This window comes from Bufo gargarizans, chromosome 6 (assembly GCF_014858855.1).
Source record: "Bufo gargarizans isolate SCDJY-AF-19 chromosome 6, ASM1485885v1, whole genome shotgun sequence".
Classification (NCBI taxonomy): Eukaryota; Metazoa; Chordata; class Amphibia; order Anura; family Bufonidae; genus Bufo; species Bufo gargarizans.
Genome location: NC_058085.1, coordinates 37,933,814 through 37,954,051, shown reverse-complemented (window position 1 = coordinate 37,954,051; position 20,238 = coordinate 37,933,814). Strand labels below are relative to the sequence as shown.

The 20,238-nt window shown below is 46.2% G+C and overlaps 1 protein-coding gene across 1 annotated transcript in view; it reads left to right on the top strand.

The window, feature by feature from the left end:
- The first annotated feature begins 311 nt into the window (after positions 1 to 311).
- Positions 312 to 20,238, top strand: part of LOC122941561 (heparan sulfate glucosamine 3-O-sulfotransferase 3A1-like) — a 143,576-nt gene continuing 123,649 nt past the window's right edge. Inside the window, exon 1 of the mRNA XM_044298890.1 lies at positions 312 to 1,219. Coding sequence (XP_044154825.1) covers positions 687 to 1,219 — 533 coding nt within the window. The 5' untranslated portion in view covers positions 312 to 686. The remainder of the gene's footprint in view (positions 1,220 to 20,238) is intronic.

Genomic DNA, 20,238 nt, shown 5'->3' with positions numbered 1-20,238 from the left:
GAGAAGGTCTGAGGTGTAACGAGCCGGATCCTCAGTTTATAAGGAGCAGACGAGAGGATCTGAGGTCTAGGCAGCCGATTCCCACCTACAATATACTATTATTTAAAAGGACAAAGCTTTGATAGAGGGTGTGAAAGGCAGACCACCCCCCTTGAGCTGATTGGTCACCGCGCATTCCATTGATGTCAGTGCCGGCCTGCCATTGGTCAGTGCTCCGCTCTGTGATGTCATTGAGAAGTTTTGTGCCCTGGTCCCCACGTGTAAGCAGCAGTGACAGATAGAGGTGTTTACAGGAGGGGATTTGGCACAGTAGCAGCTGAGCTTCTCCAAGCAGAAATTGCTGCAGCGTCTCTGCCAGAGTCCCTGTGTAGTAATGATGATGGTGGTAATGCTGAGGATAATACCAGCTGTACACAGGAGGGACATCACAGGAGCTAAATGGATGTGCTAATGGCTATTGGGTGGAGATCAAAACTCTGCTGCTGACTGCAAAGGGCTGGATGGCAACACAAGAGCCTGGGGAGATCTCTACCGGAGCATGACTGCAGCCCATAGAGGAGGTCGGCAGTGTACTGACCCACAGAGCTTACAATCGGACATGCCAAGAGGAGCTGCCGCTACGGGTGCCCTTAGCGACTGACAGCTGTAATGCTATGGCACCCTGGTTCAGGATCACCTAACATGGCATGCTTTGGGCGATCATGGCATCCCCCAGTGCCTTTCCTGGGACACTGTCACGAAGCATCTTTAGGAAGTTTGTCCTGATCCTCTGCTCCTTGCTCATGTCCTTGTATGTCTTCTATTGCCTGACTGACCGGTGCCAGAGCCTACCAGGACCCATCATTGGGGCCACGGAGGAGGAAGAAGCCTCATACATGGACCTGGACCCTCACCTGGCCATCTGGCACTCAGTTAAGAGGAAACGACTTGTTCTGCAAAGGATGACGGGACAAAGAGTCAAAAGGCGCCAGGGGGCGCCGTGGAGTCACCTTTTCCCTCATATTGGGGAAGCCTACCCTAGGCAAACCCAGGGGGGTGTTATTCTCACTCCATTAGGGGAAGGGAGCAAGAAGTTGCCCCAGTCCATCATTATTGGCGTGAAGAAAGGCGGTACGAGGGCCCTGCTGGAGTTTCTGAGGGTGCACCCTGATATCAGGGCTGTGGGAGCTGAACCCCACTTCTTTGACAGGAACTATGACAAGGGACTGGACTGGTACAGGTGAGTGGTCCTGCTGCCGTGGTGTTTTCTATAGGAGATGCTGAGTCTCTACTGCCCCACGCTGGCCGGTAGTGGAATTGTTCTGTGCATACAGTATACCGTAGATTTTTTCCAGCTCTGGACATGTTGTGTAAGGCTGTTGGGGGTCTTCTGGGACTTGTAGTTCCTCCCTGCATGTATTATCACACCTCCATTCATTGATGGACTGGGGTGTGGGAGTAATTAACCCTTTCCGTATTCAGTCCTGCTTACTTCTCATCTACGGGACTTGACTGCATTCCAGCGAGAAAGGGGTTAATATGAATAACAGATTTTTAACCCTTTTCTGCACCAACGTGTATGTCAGTGAGACATTAACCACTTCAGAGCTGCACTGGTCACAGATTAACCCTACAGTCCATTTGCTGACGTTTCTGGGGCTCCCGTCAGCAGAATCTCACCATATTGTTCCAGTCCAGTGACCAGCGTAGATTAACTCTTTAGATCCCAACATACGCTCTAAACTAGACTTGATGGCCGTAGCCAGAACGATAATATAGCACCTATAGGAGTCAATGAGACTCCTGCGCACCTGCGTATACCTCCGTGCAGTTTCCATTGGCTTCTATGGTGTGCGGTTGTATTGATTTCTATGGACCAGTGTGAATGGCACATTATACAGGAAATATTGTAGTCTGTCCGTAGACCACGGGGGAAGTGTATCGCCTATATGTACGCATTGACTGAAATGGCGCATGTGGTGTGTGTGGTCTAAGTTTGGGGCAGCTCCTGTGGCAGGATAGACAAATTCCTATTTTTATTAATATAGAATATTAATAAATCAGGCCTAAATCCAAGACCCCGGACTGTTCCGAATCGGCCCACGTTTACTAATGTAGTTGTATCTAGATTTTGCCCAAATTTTGCCAAAATTTGACACTTTTCTATCACATAAGGTCACATTAGTTTTCATGCCTATCTATAATGTTTCAGACTGATACACGCACCAAAAAAAGAATAATCCACTGTGCCTCGCTCGATGAGGCGGTGTGGCTTAGGAGGAAGGTGTGTGGCTTAACATACAATACATTTTGGCGCAACATTTTGGCGCAAAGTGAGCCAAGCAATAGAGGCAAAGGTGGGAAGTTATCAAGGGCTCATGCAGACAAATGTCTTTTTTTTTATCATTTCCGTTCCATTTTTTTTTTTTTTTAACAGGACTGTATGCGGAACCATTCACCATTCACTTTAATGGGGCTTGCAAAAATAAAAATAAAACTGAAATATCCGTTCTGCAAAAAAAGATAGAACATGTCCTACAAAGGCAGGCATTGCTACAATGGATCCGTAAAAAAAAAGGATGCAACACAGAAGTCACACTTTTTTTTGCAGATCCGTGTTTTGCGGACCACAAAATACATACGGTCGTGCGCATGAGCCATAAGACTGACTAAGCTTTCTAGTAAACTGCAATGTAAAGCGATGTTACAAAATGACTAAGTAATGATACAGAGTCAAAAACTAAAAATGGGCGTGACCCTAGTAAAATTACGCCAGTTTTCGGGTGCAAGTAACATTATATTTGTCGGCCCTCTTACGTGGTCGGAGCCCCTGATTCGTAATTTCGGTTTTTGCATGGCTTTTTTCACATTCTATGTGTGCATTTTAATTTTTTTGGGCAAAATGCAGCTGCATGCTGTAGTTATAGCGACTTTTCTGACATTTTGCCCCATAGAAATCTCTATGGGAGTTGAGCTCCTGAAAAAAAACGCCTGTTGTACTTATGTCGTTAAAAAAACCTTAATACTGCAAAAAACACATCAAGCAGTAAAAAGTGCAAACCAAAAATGAGGTGTAAAGCGAGTCTTATGGCTGTCACCACCCGTCCTGCTGTGTTTGTCACCCCGCTTTTCCCTTTGATGAATTAATAGTCGGTGATATCTTGGAAAGCTTTATGACTCTTGTCAGGTCATGATTATAGCTCCTCCAGGGTTGTTACCCAAACTTTCTAGAATTCTAACTGAATAAATCTACTTACACAGGGGGCCACATAGAGCTGAGGTAGAGGGGCCACATAGAGCTGAGGTAGAGGGCCACATAGAGCTGAGGTAAAGGGGCCACATAGAGCTGAGGTAGAGGGGCCACATAGAGCTGAGGTAGAGGGCCACATAGAGCTGAGGTAGAGGGGCCACATAGAGCTGAGGTAGAGGGGCCACATAGAGCTGAGGTAGAGGGGCCACATAGAGCTGAGGTAGAGGGGCAACATAGAGCTGAGGTAGAGGGGCCACATAGAGCTGAGGTAAAGGGGCCACATAGAGCTGAGGTAGAGGGGCAACATAGAGCTGAGGTAGAGGGGCAACATAGAGCTGAGGTAGAGGGGCCACATAGAGCTGAGGTAGAGGGGCCACATAGAGCTGAGGTAGAGGGGCCACATAGAGCTGAGGTAGAGGGGCAACATAGAGCTGAGGTAGAGGGGCCAAATAGAACTGAGGTAGGGGTGCACATAGAGCTGAAGTAGAGGGGCCACATAGAGCTGAGGTAGAGGGGCCGCATAGAGCTGAGGTAGAGGGGCCACATAGAGCTGAGGTAGAGGGGCCGCATAGAGCTGAGGTAGAGGGGCCACATAGAGCTGAGGTAGAGGGGCCACATAGAGCTGAGGTAGAGGGGCCACATAGAGCCGAGGTAGAGGGGCCACATAGAGCTGAGGTAGAGGGGCCACATAGAGCTGAGGTAGAGGGCCACATAGAGCTGAGGTAGAGGGGCAACATAGAGAGGAGGTAGAGGGCCACATAGAGCTGAGGTAGAGGGGCCACATAGAGCTGAGGTAGAGGGCCACATAGAGCTGAGGTAGAGGGGCAACATAGAGCTGAGGTAGAGGGGCCACATAGAGCTGAGGTAGAGGGGCCGCATAGAGCTGAGGTAGAGGGGCCACATAGAGCTGAGGTAGAGGGGCCACATAGAGCTGAGGTAGAGGGGCCACATAGAGCTGAGGTAGAGGGGCAACATAGAGCTGAGGTAGAGGGGCCACATAGAGCTGAGGTAGAGGGGCCGCATAGAGCTGAGGTAGAGGGGCCACATAGAGCTGAGGTAGAGGGGCCACATAGAGCTGAGGTAGAGGGGCCACATAGAGCTGAGGTAGAGGGGCCACATAGAGCTGAGGTAGAGGGGCCACATAGAGCTGAGGTAGAAGGGCCACATAGAGCTGAGGTAGAGGGGCCACATAGAGCTGAGGTAGAGGGGCCACATAGAGCTGAGGTAGAGGGGCCACATAGAGCTGAGGTAGAGGGGCCACATAGAGCTGAGGTAGAGGGGAAACATAGAGCTGAGGTAGAGGGGCCACATAGAGCTGAGGTAGAGGGGCCGCATAGAGCTGAGGTAGAGGGGCCACATAGAGCTGAGGTAGAAGGGCCACATAGAGCTGAGGTAGAGGGGCCACATAGAGCTGAGGTAGAGGGGCCACATAGAGCTGAGGTAGAGGGGCAACATAGAGCTGTAGTAGGGGTGCACATAGAGCTGAGGTAGGGTGCACATAGAGCTGAGATAGGGGGGCACATAGAGCTGAGGTAGAGGGGCCAAATAGAACTGAGGTAGGGGTGCACATAGAGCTGAAGTAGAGGGGCCACATAGAGCTGAGGTAGAGGGGCCACATAGAGCTGAGATAGGAGGGCACATAGAGCTGAGGTAGAGGGGCCACATAGAACTGAGGTAGAGGGGCCACATAGAGCTGAGGTAGAGGGGCCACATAGAGCTGAGGTAGAGGGGCCACATAGAGCTGAGGTAGAGGGGCAACATAGAGCTGAGGTAGGGGGGCACATAGAGCTGAGGTAATGGGGCCACATAGAGCTGAGGTAGAGCGACCACATAGAGCTGAGGTAGGGTGCACATAGAGCTGAGATAGGGGGGCACATAGAGCTGAGGTAGAGGGGCCAAATAGAACTGAGGTAGGGGTGCACATAGAGCTGAAGTAGAGGGGCCACATAGAGCTGAGGTAGAGGGGCCACATAGAGCTGAGGTAGGGGGGAACATAGAGCTGAGGTAGGGGGGCACAAAGAGCTGAGGTAGGAGGGCACATAGAGCTGAGGAAAGATGCACATAGAGCTGAGGTAGGGGGGCACACAGAGCTGAGGTAGGAGGGCACATAGAGCTGAGGTGGGGGGGGCATAGAGCTGAGGTAGGGGGAAAATAGAGCTGAGGTAGGGGGGAACATAGAGCTGAGGTAGGAGGGCACACAGAGCTGAGGTAGGGGGGCACACAGAGCTGAGGTAGGAGGGCACATAGAGCTGAGGTAGGGGGGCACATAGAGCTGAGTTAGGAGGGAACATAGAGCTGATGTAGGGGGCACATAGAGCTGAGGTAGGAGGGCACATAGAGCTGAGGTAGGGGGCACATAGAGCTGAGGTAGAAGGTCCACATAGAGCTGAGGTAGGGGGGCACATAGAGCTGAGGTAGGGTGCACATAGAGCTGAGGTAGAGGGGCTACATAGAGCTGAGGTAGGGTGGCACATAGAGCTGAGGTAGGGGGGCACATAGAGCCGAGATAGGGGGGCACATAGAGCTGAGGTAGGGGGGCACATAGAGCTGAGGTAGGAGGGCACATAGAGCTGAGGTAGGGGGCACATAGAGCTGAGGTAGGGGGCACATAGAGCAGAGGTAGGAGGGCACATAGAGCTGAGGTAGAGGGGCTACATAGAACTGAGGTAGGAGGGCACATAGAGCTGAGGTAGGAGGGCACATAGAGCTGAGGTAGGGGGGCACATAGAGCTGAGGTAGGGGGGCACATAGAGCTGAGGTAGGGTGCACATAGAGCTGAGGTAGAGGGGCTACATAGAGCTGAGGTAGGGTGGCACATAGAGCTGAGGTAGGGGGGCACATAGAGCCGAGATAGGGGGGCACATAGAGTTGAGATAGGGGGGCACATAGAGCTGAGGTAGGAGGGCACATAGAGCTGAGGTAGGGGGCACATAGAGCTGAGGTAGGGGGCACATAGAGCTGAGGTAGGAGGGCACATAGAGCTGAGGTAGAGGGGCTACATTGCACTGATGTAGGGGCCCACATAGCACTGAGGTAGGGAGCACATAGAGCTGAGGTAAAGGGGCTCATGGAGCTGAGGTAGGGGGGCACATGGTGCTGAGGTAGGGGGCACAGGGTGCTGAGGTAGGGGTGCACAGGGTGCTGAGGTAGGGGGCACATGGTGCTGAGGTAGGGGGCACATAGTGCTGAGATAGCGGGGCACATTGAATTGAGGTAGGGGGGCACATATCACTGAGGTAGGGGGGCACATAGTGCACTGAGGTAGAGGGGAACATAGTGCTGAGTAAGCAAAGCACATTGCACTGAGGTAGGGGAGCACATAGAGCTGAGGTAGGGGGGCACGTAGTAGCACATAGCACTGAAGTAAGGGGGCACATAACACTGAGGTAGGGGGGCACAAAGCAATGATGTAGGGGGCACATACATTTAACATAGGGGGGCACATAGAGCTGATGTAGGGGGCACATACATTTAACATAGGGGGGCACATAGAGCTGATGTAGGGGACACATACATTTAACGTAGGGGGCACATAGAGCTGATGTAGGGGGCACATACATTTAACGTAGGGGGCACATAGAGCTGATGTAGGGGACACATACATTTAACGTAGGGGGCACATAGAGCTGATGTAGGGGGCACATACATTTAACGTAGGGGGGCACATAGAGCTGATGTAGTAGGGCACATTTGTGCAGGCTAGCAACACCACTTTTCAACCTGGGACAGGAAGACATCTCCTTTCATGAAGCTTGGTTTAAATTCTCCACAGCCTTGTTTTTAGGACCTGTTCCGAGGTTCCCCCATGGCCAACAGATGTTAGGTACTGTTGGCATTTGTTGCACAGCGCCAAATCTATTGTATAACCACAACCACCAATGGATCCCATTGACATGACCAGGTCCCACTGTGGTGTCCATTTTTTGAATGGAAGAACTGCTCTACCAACATCACTGTTTTTCTCATGAAATCTGACTAAATTTTCATTGGAGGCTCCGAAATTACAGTCCAATGAAGCAGATCCTAGGGGATGGGCCCGTTTGTACCATTGTGGTATCCATTGTTTGAATAGAAGAACAGATCTACAAGTATCACTGTCACTGAATTTGCAACGGAGGCTTCAAATTTACCCTCCAATGAAAAGTCTGGATAAGTTGGTTGACAACCCTTGCTTGAGCTGTATTATTAGTGGCCATATTGTCACCCATCAACAGATGGAGATTCTGACCATTTTCCCAGGAGAAAATGACTGAAGGATTTATATTTGCCGGAAATTTTTGATTTTAGCGTGGGTGTCCTGTAATGATTTTAACCCCTACATGACTACAGTAGGTGCCATTGACATAATACAAAAAATTCTAAAACATTGGAGAAAGATCATTAGAAAGTTGCAGGTTGCACTTTAGATTTTTTCACTTCTGATTCTGAAAATCGAGAAGTGAATAATTTTAGCAATCAGCGGTGCGCTTCTGGCCCATAAACTGAAGGAGCGGGATACTTACGTCCCTCTGGATGAGCGATCACGGCGGCTTTGTGTAAGCAGATCCGTCTTTGTATCGGCAGTAAAAAGCGGAGTCCCAGTATTATTCCGAGTAACTCATCCCCCGGCTGATTTTATTTCTCCTTTTCGAGTGTTGTTACGAGAATCAATCATCTATCTGACAGCTTTCAGACGGAATTGCCATAATTGTCTAGGGAGAGGACATATAAAAAAAAAAAAACAGCATTTCGAGGGAAACTCGTCAAAAATCCGCCGTTTTATAATGAAGCGTGTAATTACGGACAAGCGGCACTTTCTGAAATATTGTACTAAGTTTCCTGGGCCGGGTGACACTTGGTAAAAGTGCCACCTCCTCCGCCCACTGCTGTTTCCTTTCTTTTTATTTTTCCAGCTGATTAACCCGAAAAGCAAGAACTTCCATTATGGGAAATGTAGGAAGCTATTAGGTTGTATTAAGCCTCAGCACCCAGATGACGGGTTCCCGACAGATACTGACTGTTAACTCTTTCCTGTGATTTGGAGGATAAATTACTAGTAGGCCACCAAAATGTGTGTGTGTGTGTGTGTATATATATATATATATATATATATATACTGTATATGTAACTTCTTTAAAAACATGTTAAAATTGCAATCCAAAGTTAGGTTTGGTACCGAGGTTCCAGCCGGTACCAAACCCGACTTCGGATTTCAAATTATTTTTTTTTTTTAAAGATGAAGAAAAGTTTTTGAACTAATTGGCAGGGGTGCACCACCAATGAGGCGAGTTGATGCGATTGCCTCAGGCAGCACCCGGTAGGGACAAGAGGGTGGCAGCGGAAGGGGGATTATCTGCTTCTACAGTATAGTATTGGGAAGCACAGTGGGCACAGTATGTGGTGCTGTATTACCCTGTATGTTTTGTAGCTCTGTATGTAATGTTTTTCAAAAATTTTGTCTTTAACAGTAGGGCTGGAGGGAAGGAGTTAGGTTAAAGAATTTGAATTGGGGGGTTGGGGCACCGTTTCAGTTTTCGCCTCAGGCAGCAGAAAGGCTAGGTGCACCCCTGCGAATCGGCTTTGAATCTGTGATCTGAATCTCGATTCGTTCAAGACTAATTAAAGGGGTTGTCCCACAAAAAAATGTTCTACAGTTTTCAAACCAGAACCTAGATCCGAACACTTTTGTAATTGCATGTAATAAAAAATGTATTATAGCTACTGAGGTTTTCAATGAAGTCTACCTGTATAGTGCCACCTGCTGTTTGCTCTTTTTCTAATTTCTCTGTCCTGCTCACTGAGACGGACGCACATGCTCAGTTCTATCCTTCAACTGCCACTGGCTGCAGCAAAAAAGGACACACAAAGTTAGAACCAGCCCAGTACCTCATATAGATGCAGGGATCTCGCCATTCATTGATCCAGTTGCTCTACTAGATTTATTTCAAGCTAGCACCTTAGGGGTGTGTCCTTTATCAGAGGGCTTGTCATTTCTGCTGCAGTTCTCTCCCTGACACAGCTCAGGGGTGGGTCCTTTCTGCTGCAGCTCTCCCCCTATCACAGCAAAGAGGTTGTGTCCTTTCAGCTCTCTCCCTGAAACTGTCACACCTTCTAACAGTAGATCAATGTGCGCGACCACCTCATTGGGCAGATATGCACATTATTATACCGGTTAAACACCAGGGGGCGCTATTAAATGAATTAACGAGAATATCTCACAGCTGGAGCAATTTTGTAATAGAAAGTAAATCACCAAAGTAACTAGTTTTCCATGATGAATTATATATCAGTAAGATAACTTGTAATGGTGGCACTGCCCCTTTAATGGTTCCCAGTTGTTAATTTGTCAACTTCTACTTCTAGCCGACACTTGTCAGGTTGAACTCGTATGTTTTTTTTATTGTAGCCCCTGTGATTTTATTGCGCCTCATGCGCGAGGGCAAATTCTTCATTGTTTCTCTGCCAATTTTATGGCGTGTAATAGACAAGTGTTGGTTCGTGCTTTAGTCGCGCTATGATGTGTGCTCTTGGTGGGGAACAGGGAATAAGCCACTGCCACTCTCCTTGTATGTCATGTAAGAACAATCTTGGGTCCTTCTATTCCCAACATCTACAGAAGGGAGTGTGGCGGACAGGGCACGCGCATACACATTAGATCAGATGGTTCAGGCAGGTTCGGCCACCTTCATTTTAATGGGTATGAGCAGATTTACACCACAATTGTATGATGACCCACAAAAAATTAAGTGTTTACCATGAAACCCTAACCTATTTAAGACCTTGTTGACCTTCTGCCATGACCCAATATGTGAAATTGCAGGAATCCTCAGACCTGAAGTCTCCAGCACTAACAGAAAGCAGGGGGATCCAGGTGAATATTCAAATGCTGGTCCAGACCCGTTCTGCTTGGACTTTCCATCTGGTGCTACATCCTGCTTAAATGGTGATGCATCAAAGGAACTTCCAGTGGGAGCCATCTTTGATAATTTCCCACCATGTTGCTGCATCGTCTAATTTTCGATTAGTGGACTAATAAATGGAATGCACTGGCAAATAAGAGCCATGGGAGTTGAGTAAAATGAAAGACAGAATGACTATAAAATACAAGCAATTATATTATTGAGGGACACAATTATTCCAGGACCACGTCACTGAGACACAAAGCTTTACTGACACAATCTGACATTGTGAATACAAACAATTCAGTAGTAGGTTCCAAAGGGACAGGAACGATCTGTAAAATATTACTTTTCAGTTGGTGGAAATCCCCTCCATGCAGCCAGAGAGCCCACCAGGCACTGACTCCTTGTCAAGCACGTTTTACTTGATGTCCTGGACAGAACGTAGTGATCTGTTCTCATGTCTTCTCTGTAGAGTCCATCAGACAGTCGGGTGATTGTTCAAACAGAAGGGAGACGTAACGTAAACTCATTCTCCAACATTCTCGACTGGAAAGCAGCCACTGGTTTATAGAAGGAGAGATCGAGAGTAACATGGAGAGAAGCGAGAGACCGTGTCATCTGCTCAGAAATACAGAGAGAGGACAGAGTTACTGTCCTGTACCCCAAGTGTCAGTGTAGATAAACGTCCAAAAGAAGCAGGCTGAGGAGCACAGGATACCAAAAGGATTTCTTTATTGTGCTTGTAACATGTTTCTAAGGTGTGCTCAGGGGTGCACCTAGCCTCCCCTGGCCTCATTGGTGGTGCACCCCTGGGTGTGCTGCCTTCTTTATCAGGCACAGTCACAATGCCCGTCAAGTGTTCCACGCCTTTGAAACGAGTTACATATACAATAATGAAATCCTTTTGGTATCCTGCGCTCCTCAGCTTGCTTCTTTTGGATGTTGTTCTGCATCTTTGGAGGTCCTATGATATGAATTACCGGTGGGGGGTGCTTTGGTTACCGTACCTGTGTTCCTTCCTCTGGAGGGCTTCATGAGCTTCTCAGAGTTCATATGCTCAACCCTATCTGATTTAGCCTCATTACCTACCTGTTGTCCTACAGTAGGTCTCCTTTACATGCGGTACATCACCATGGAGCGCCCCGATTTGTGACTTTTCTCTTTCAACAAGTGTCAGTTTGTCCCAATATTGTAACTGCAATACAAATCCTTCTCAAATCAGGTGCTTCCTAGAAAGCCCTTTGGCCAAAAATTTTTGAAGATGGCCATCACCAATCCTTATCGAACCGAAATGTGGTTGTGAAAAAAACGTGCAGTAGTTAAACCAGTAGCTGATTTTGATTCTACATGGCTTTAATTTTGCCTTTCACTGGTGTAACATGGATAGTCCAGATCAGAATTGTGTCCTCTTGATGGATCTTTGTTATGAACTTCTAACCATAAGTAACTGTAGAACATCATCAACTCTACTGTGAGATGAAATGACCTGAAGGTTCTTTGATATCAGCTTTCCATATGTATGTATTAATGTGCTGTCCGTGGTAAAATTTTCTTTTGCCCTCAGTGTTGTTCAAGATGTCTACACAAATACAAAATATCACACCAAGTGTGACATGGACACTAGTGAAAGGTCAGGGGGCTAGCTCACAAGCCTCATCTACATTCCTTGTAGCAGCTGTGTCCGGCTGTGCGTCTGACTCCCACCAGCCTTTCCCACCCTTAACGTGGTTGAAGCCCGCTTAACTTCTCAGAGGGTATGTGAAGAAATATGAGAGCTTGTGGAGATGCCAGATTTTGTCACTTGTGCGTGCTCAGATGTTCTACAAAAATCCGCCATGGAACCAAAGCTCCATCAACGTCATGGAAGCTTTTCGGATTCCAAGCGGCCTATCGGTGCCCAATGTACTATGAATTGGCTAGCACCTCCTGTGTATTGTAGCACGACAGGAATAAAATATCTAGCCGGTGTCAGGTTCTCCTGAAACGTGTGTTCCAGTCTTGGCTGACCGAGACCACATTTAATCCCATTTTGATTGTTTGCAGGTGGATTAGCAGTGATCCGCCAGTCAGTCACCTGTGTGCAATCATTACTGTGCTTAAGATTGACATGGATATAGGATTTAAATGTGAAACAGATAGCTCCTATCCTTCCAAATGTAGAAACATAAGGGCAAATATAAAAAAAAAAACACTGTCTACTATCCAAATTAAAAAATGTCTCAAGAAAATGTATAGCCAAAACCATAGTTTCTCTTATATTTGTCTCTTCGGCAGTGGTGGCACCATTGTTATGATGGCCATACGATATAGATTTTGGATTGCTAAAGTAGCCAGTTTGGACCATTTTCTGATGACCATCTGCAAATTTTTGTGACGGAAGGATATTGGTGAAAAAGTTGATCTGCATTAGATTTTTATCCTTGGTTGCCAGGAGCTGTTGTTGAAAAGATGTTCATACTGAATGACAAGTTTACACCCCAGACTTGACCACAGCTCACACCAGAGATAAACTGGCCTTTTGTCTGAATCATCCTTTTAACTTATGGCAAGTCATCTAATTTAACAATCTACACAGACCAATCATGAAGGATAAGAATATCAACCTTAACTTTGCTAGGTTATAATGGCGGTCTAATGGTTCCAGTACAAAAAAAAACAACTTATCTTCATAGACGTAATGATGTAGACTACTGTCTTCTTTCTACCAGTGATGATGAACCTAGTTCTCTCTGAAGGCTACAGCTAATTATATATATACCTGTACATGAGCTACTCATTGGTATATGATGAAGCCATCTTGACATGGTCCATAGACTTACCATCTTTATATAGATAAAGGAGCAGTGTGTTGGAGTCATTACTGTCCTTTAGTAGAAACGTTACTATTGGTTCCCTATGTAACCTAGTTTTGCTAAGATAGAAATCAATGATGAAATCGAATAATTTATTTTTAAAGTGCTAAAGAATAAGTTTCTATATCTATTATGTCAAGCTGTCTATCTGAAATATTTACATTTTTTTAAATTGTCCTATTGACCAAGAATGTTGATCTTCTTCTCACCATCCAGTATATTGGTATATAGCAGTCTTTTTTAAACATCAGGACCCTCTTGCCCAGGTCATGTTACTCCTTTTATTTTGGTTGACCATCAAACCCAATTTTTGAGATAAACACACGCCATTGGCCTCTCCACAGTCACAGGAGCTTTCTTAGCTTATGTGTATCATTTCCAAACTCAGTATTTGAGATAGTCAAGCATCATTGGCACCCAGGACTAATTTCTTTAGCTTGCATGTGTCATTTTCAAACCTAATATTTGAGGTAGCCACAGTCGACTGGCCTCTCCACAGCCACAGGACTGGTTTCCTTAGTTTACGTGTGTCATTTTTTCCTCTCTTGGTCCGGAAATTAATTGAAGCATCTGAACCTGTAGGCAATGCTACCGAATTCTTGACTCAATAAAATGGCTGTCCTTCCAAGTCATCAGTGTGTACAATGTCTTCTCCGCTTGGCTGGTTGATGCCGACCGCCTTTGAGAACATTCTCTATTGTCTTCACCATGTTAATGAAGTCTGGCAGAGAACCATACATCTTAGCTAAAAACAGAAGTGATGTGATCTGTGTAAATATAACAGGGCCTGAATAAAACAAATGTGTGTCTGTTGCATCAAGATTGAGGCAGTTGATGACATCTGGATTCCACCCAAGTGGAGTGCAGATGGTCCGTGTACCACCAGTAAGTAGAGCGAAGAAATATTAACTACAGCTCGGAAGAAAATGAACATAACAAAGAGGTCAATCTCCCAAAGGAAATAGGAATTGGACACTGTTTCGTCTGTCAGTCACACTGCATCGTTCAGATAAGATAGACTGGTTTAGAATTCATAATTTCAAGGGAGCAAGAAGGATCTTCAGCCAGGTGTGCGGCACTTAGCTGATAAAACTTACCACTAAGCTTTAATTGTATAACAAAAATAAACTATGTTCTTTATAGAGAGGTTTCACTATAATACTGCCTCCTATGTACAAGAATATTACTACTATAAAACTGCTCCTATGTACAAGAATTTTACTACTATAATACTGCCTCCTATGTACAAGAATATAACTACTATAATACTGCTCCTATGTACAAGAATATAACTGCTATAATACTGCCTCCTATGTACAAGAATATAACTACTATATTACTGCTCCTATGTACAAGAATATAACTACTATAATACTGCTCCTATGTACAAGAATCTAATTACTATAATACTGCCTCCTATGTACAAGAATATAACTACTATATTACTGATCCTATGTACAAGAATTTAATTACTATAATACTGCCTCCTATGTACAAGAATATAACTACTATAATACTGCTCCTATGTACAAGAATATAACTACTATAATACTGCTCCTATGTACAAGAATATCCCTACTATAATACTGCCTCCTATGTACAAGAATATCCCTACTATAATACTGCTCCTATGTACAAGAATATAACTACTATAATACTGCTCCTATGTACAAGAATATAACTACTATTATACTGCTCCTATGAGCAAGAATATAACTACTATAATACTGCTCCTATGTACAAGAATATAGCTACTATAATACTGCTCCTATGTACAAGAATATAACTACTATAATACTGCTACTATGTACAAGAATATAACTACTATAATACTGCTACTATGTACAAGAATATAACTACTATAATACTGCTCATATGTACAATAATATACCTACTATAATACTGTCTCCTATGTACAAGAATATAACTACTATAATACTGCTCCTATGTACAAGAATGTAACTACTATAATACTGCTCCTATGTGCAAGAATATAACTACTATAATACTGCCTCCTATGTACTTCCTGGTGGATGGGATGATGTTTGTATGACTGGATTGAAGTCCTTTAATCCCATTCTATGAGTAAAAGGTAAAATTACACGGCCCCGCTTCTCGATGGGCTTGGATTTATGCCTAATATGGCAATTCATTAAAATCAGTTCTCAACCTAATTTTGCTCCCTGGATAGCAGCATTATCAACCATCGCATACGTGTTTCATGGATTTGTTCCAAAATTCATTAAAAAGTTATTTGTAAAGAGGAAAGTTCTAGATAAGTTAAGCCGTTAAGTAAACCCAGATTGAGACATTGATCAATGACCTGTAGGCTTCGTTCTGCAGTCAGTGCAGTAATCGGGGGGGGGGGGGCGGTGGGAGGAAAAGTCCTTATCACCATCAACCCTCATGGAACATTGAAAAATAGAAATATATTAGATCTCCATTGACATCCACAAGATTTCTCTCTATTAATGTTTCCACCCCCAGGTTTCCTGAATCATTAGATGGTATTTTTACCCTCTCTACAGGAAATCTTTTATCTGCTGTGCCAACTCTTAGAACATTAAACGAGCGTTAAGCACATGAGTTCTTGTAGAGGGCGAAGGGCGATACCCGACCAGACACTAATGATAGAGCTCTGTAGTTTATAATATGATATGATATTAACTCCTGCTTTTACAAATCAGCCATTTCTCCTGTGGAGAGTAGAAGCAGTTTAGACATTTGGGTGCAGTTCAAACTGTGGGGCATGGTTCAGATGGTGGGGAGTGGTTCAGATGGTCGGGAGCGGTTCAGGCGGTGGGGAATGGTTTAGATGGTGGGGAGCCGTTCAGATTGTGGGGAGCAATATAGACGGTGGGGAGAATTTCAGAAGTGGCTAGTGGTTCAGATGGTGGAAAGAGGTGCAGACTGTGAGGAGTGGTTTAGAAAGTGAGAAGCAGTTCATATAGTTGGGAGTGGTTCAGATATTGGGGATGGTTCAGACAGTGTGTAGCAGTTCCGACGATAAGGAGCAGTTCAGAAAGTAGGGTGCATTTCAGAAGGTGGGTAACGGTTCAGACGGTGAGGAGCATTTCAGATGGGCGAGGGTTTCAGTCTGTGGGGAAGGGTTCAGTCTGTGGGGACCGGTTAAGATGGTAATAAGTTGTACAGATGGTGGGGAGCGGTTCAGGCAGTGGAGGTGGTTCAGATAGTGAGGAGCAGTTCAGACGATGAAGAGCAGTTCATACGATGAGGAGCAGTTCAGAAGGTGGGGAGCAGTTCAGAAGGTGGGGGTGATTTCAAAGGTGGGTAGCGGTACAGATGCTGGGGAGGCTGTAGGGATGGGTTTAGGCGGTGGTGACTGGTTCAGACAGTAAGAAGTGGTACAGATGGTGAGGAGCGGTTTAGATGGTGGTAAGTGGTTCAGGCAGTGGAGAGGGCTTCAGGTGCTGGAGAGGGGTTCAGACAGTGGGGGGTGGTTCAGATAGTGAGGAGCAGTTCAGACGATGAGAAGTGTAGTGTCCCACTAGGTAAAGGTGGGCACTACACAAAAAGGGGTTAATGTGTTTTATTGCAGTTGTGTATTTTCCCTGTGTTAACTGGGTGTCAGGCCTGTCAGGGTGCAGTTTAGCCTCCCAGACGTTAGGGGGAGCTAGAGAGCCCTAGATATATATAGGAAGGCCCAGACAGGGGAGGAGTAGTGTATTCCAGGGGACTAGAGGAGTCACCTCGTCAGCCTGAAGCTCCTGAGGCTAAGGATAGCTCAGTTAAGATACCCCAGTAGTAGGACAGCACCTCCTGGGAGAAACCTGCAGCCACCTTTCACATCAAGCAGTGAGACAGCTAGGAAACAAAGGTACTGTAACCTTAAGCAAGTGCCAATACTGGAGGAAGGAATTTATACCAAGGATTCAAGCCAGCGAATAGGCATCCGGGCCTTGGGATCCAGCCAGCTAGAATAGCTGTGGGGATAGAGCAGCATAGCACTGCCAAGCATTAACTGTATACCCTCCAAGTATCTTGCAAGATAGAAACCTGCTGTGTCATAAACCTGCTGTGCATTGGGAACTGTAAAGGACTGCATTAACATCTTCTGTAACTGCATGTACAAAGTTGGACTGTTTTCACCAAGTAAAGCAACGTTTGGTTCAACAACTGCGTACTCATTTAATCCTCCTGCAAACCGGTGTGCCACCGTTACAGGCACTGGCGTCACGATCCTTAAAGGGACCTTGCCTCAGGCACTCTAAACACCTGCAACAACCAGGGCACCTCACCCAACATCAGGCCAGGTCTCTACACCCAGAGTGTGCCCCAGAGGAACTAGTGTCTGCCTCTCATTCACTGCTGCATGCCTGCCCAGGGTCCTCCAGAAAGTGAGTAACCCTCGATTGCCCATACCGTGACCTCACTGTCGCTATACCCTGCAGGTCTGGCGTGCTGCAGAAGCAGTTCAGAAGGTGGGGAGCAGTTCAGAAGGTGGGAGTGATTTCAAAAGGTGGGTAGCAGTTCAGATGCTGGGGAGGGGTTCATCTGTAGAGATGGGTTCAAGAGGTGGGAGGGGTTCAAACAGTGAGGAGCGGTTTGGATGGTGGGAAGGGATTCAGACTGTTGGGAGGGGTTCAGGTGGTGGGGAAGGTTTCAGACGGTGGGGCGGGATTCAGACAGTGGGGAGGGATTCGACTGGTGGGGAGTTATGCTGCCCCAGAACATGCAGGAGTTAATATTAGTGAATTCTAATCCATAAAGGGGTTATGCTCTTCCATAACATCGAAAAATCAACCATGTGTTCATATTTATAGGTCCATTCTGATAATGATAGAGTCCTAAAAAGTACACCTCCCATGATTCTTCATTTCTTCCTGGCTGCCGATTACCTTCCTTTTTGATTACCTGTCCTTTCTTGGGTATCTTCCGCACAAAAGTTAAAGGGGTCATCTCACCTCAGATATTGGTGGCACATCACTAGGATTTGCCACCAATGTCAGATAGGTGCCAGTCCCACCTCTGGGACCCACTCCTGTCTCCAAATGGGACCCCATGAAGCAAACGGAAAGCAGCTTCGCATGCATGCCCAGTCTCTATTCATTTCTATGGGAGCTCTAAAAATAGCCGAGCGCTGGCTTTACTATTTCCGGCAGTGCCATAGAGGTGAGTGGAGCGATCTGCGCTCTCTATTCATTTTTTATTGGACTTTCGAAAATAGAAATAAATGGCGGTTTTCAGAACTAATTAAAGTCTATGGGGCTATTTAAATGACCGTTTTTTTAATGGCCAGTTAATAGTGGCCTTCAAAAAATATGCCTTGTTGTGGTCCGCCAGACAGACCCCACTGAAATCAATGGGTCCGTTTAGATAGAAGTGCACTTGTCTAGCGGCCGTTAAAAACAGGTACTCTATGGAAAAAAGGACCTTTCAGAGGTTAAAAAAATGAAATACTCACTTCAGCACTTGCACAGGCAGGAACACCTGCTCCACACTGTAAGCAGCAGGTAGGGATGTTCTCCACATGGTGACATCACAGTGCCTCCAGTGCAGAGCGACTGTTCCCGCACATGCAAGTGGTGAGGTTTTTTGTTTGTCAGCACCAGCAGAATGTAGGACATCATTTATACTTGGAGGCACTTTGTTGTCATTACTGATACTGAGGGGCACTGTGGGGGCTATTATAGATTCTTGGGGCACTGTGGGGACCATCATAGCTACTGAGGGGCACTGTGGGTGCCATTATAGATACTGAGGGGCACTGTGGGGACCATTATAGATACCGAGGAGCACTGTGGGAGGCCATTATAGATACTGAGGGGCACTGTGGGCACCATTATAGATACTGAGTTGCACTGTGGGAGGCCATTATAGAGACTGAGGAGCACTGTGTGGGCCATTATAGATACTGAGGGGCACTGCGGGGACCATTATAGCTACTGAGGGGCACTGTGGGGGTCATTATAGATATTGATGGGCACTGTGGGGGCCATTATAGATACTGGGGGCACTGTGGGGGCTATTATAGATACTGGGGGCACTGTGGGGACCATCATAGCTACTGAGGGGCACTGTGGGGGCCATTATAGCTACTTAGGGGCACTTTGGGGGTCATTATAGCTACTGAGGGGCACTGTGGGGGCCATTATAGCTACTTAGGGGCACTTTGAGGTCAATCATAGCTACTGAGGTACTGTAGGAGTACCAGGAGGTACTATGGGGGACACTGTGTATACTGAGGGCACCTCAGGGGTTGGGATGAAATAAAACAACTAAATTTATCCAGAAAGTGGATGCTCTCAAGGATGCAAAATGGCCATGGTTGTGTGAATGCACCCTTACCACACTGCATTATCTCGGCCTCCAGCAGTACATCTGAACTACAGTTATTAATACTAATAATGATCATGTAATGTTAATGAGATGACTGCAGTTCTGTCCAAGACTACACAGCAAAGCTGAAAGGCCAGATGCCAAAAACAAAATTTATCCACCTATTGTGAGCTTGGTAGTGGCCAGTGTGAAAAGTGTCTAGTCACAATCCTTTAGATATTTATGACCTATCTTCAAGATAGGTCATCAATGTCAGATTGGTGGGGGTCTGACACCCAGCAGCGCCACCAGTGATCAGCTCCTTTTAGCTTCGAGTCTGTCTGCAGTTTAGCTTCTGATGACGGTGACTGCCAAAAGCAGCTGATCGTGGGGCTTCTAGGTGGTGTCACGGTGGATAATTTCAATTATGATGTTGCGTTTTTTTGTTGTTGGGATTCTAGGCTGTGTATGTTGTCATTGTATGGGTGAAGCCCTGGACCATATCAGAAAAATAACGAGCCGGCCGTTGATGTCCCTGTGCCCTGAGTAGATGGCGAGCGGGTTAATCAGGGAGCTTCTTGCTCAGAAGCATCTGTTGATCTCAGTCCCCTGCCGGGCTCGTCTTCCTGTGATTCTGTGCAGGCTGCGGAGGTGATAATACACCTTTTTCTGTCTGCTCTTTGGGTGTTAGCGCTGGTGTCTGCACTGCTAACATGTGTTCAGAGGTCACATTTTAACACAACACATCCAGGTTGACTTTTTTCCAAGTGCGTCTATTTCACCCGAGCTGTTGCCAGCACTGTTTAACCCTTAATAGGCCTCGGAAAAAGAAAAAAAATAAGGGACAAGCCCACCCCAATACCATTGTCATCTCTGTGTTCACACGAGCGTCGTGTTGTGCCATATTCTCCATCACTCTAATAATGCCCATTGAACCCCAGTGACTTACGATGGGTCTGTTGTGTTCTGCTGAGGTTTCTGTGGCCCCACGTTGTAT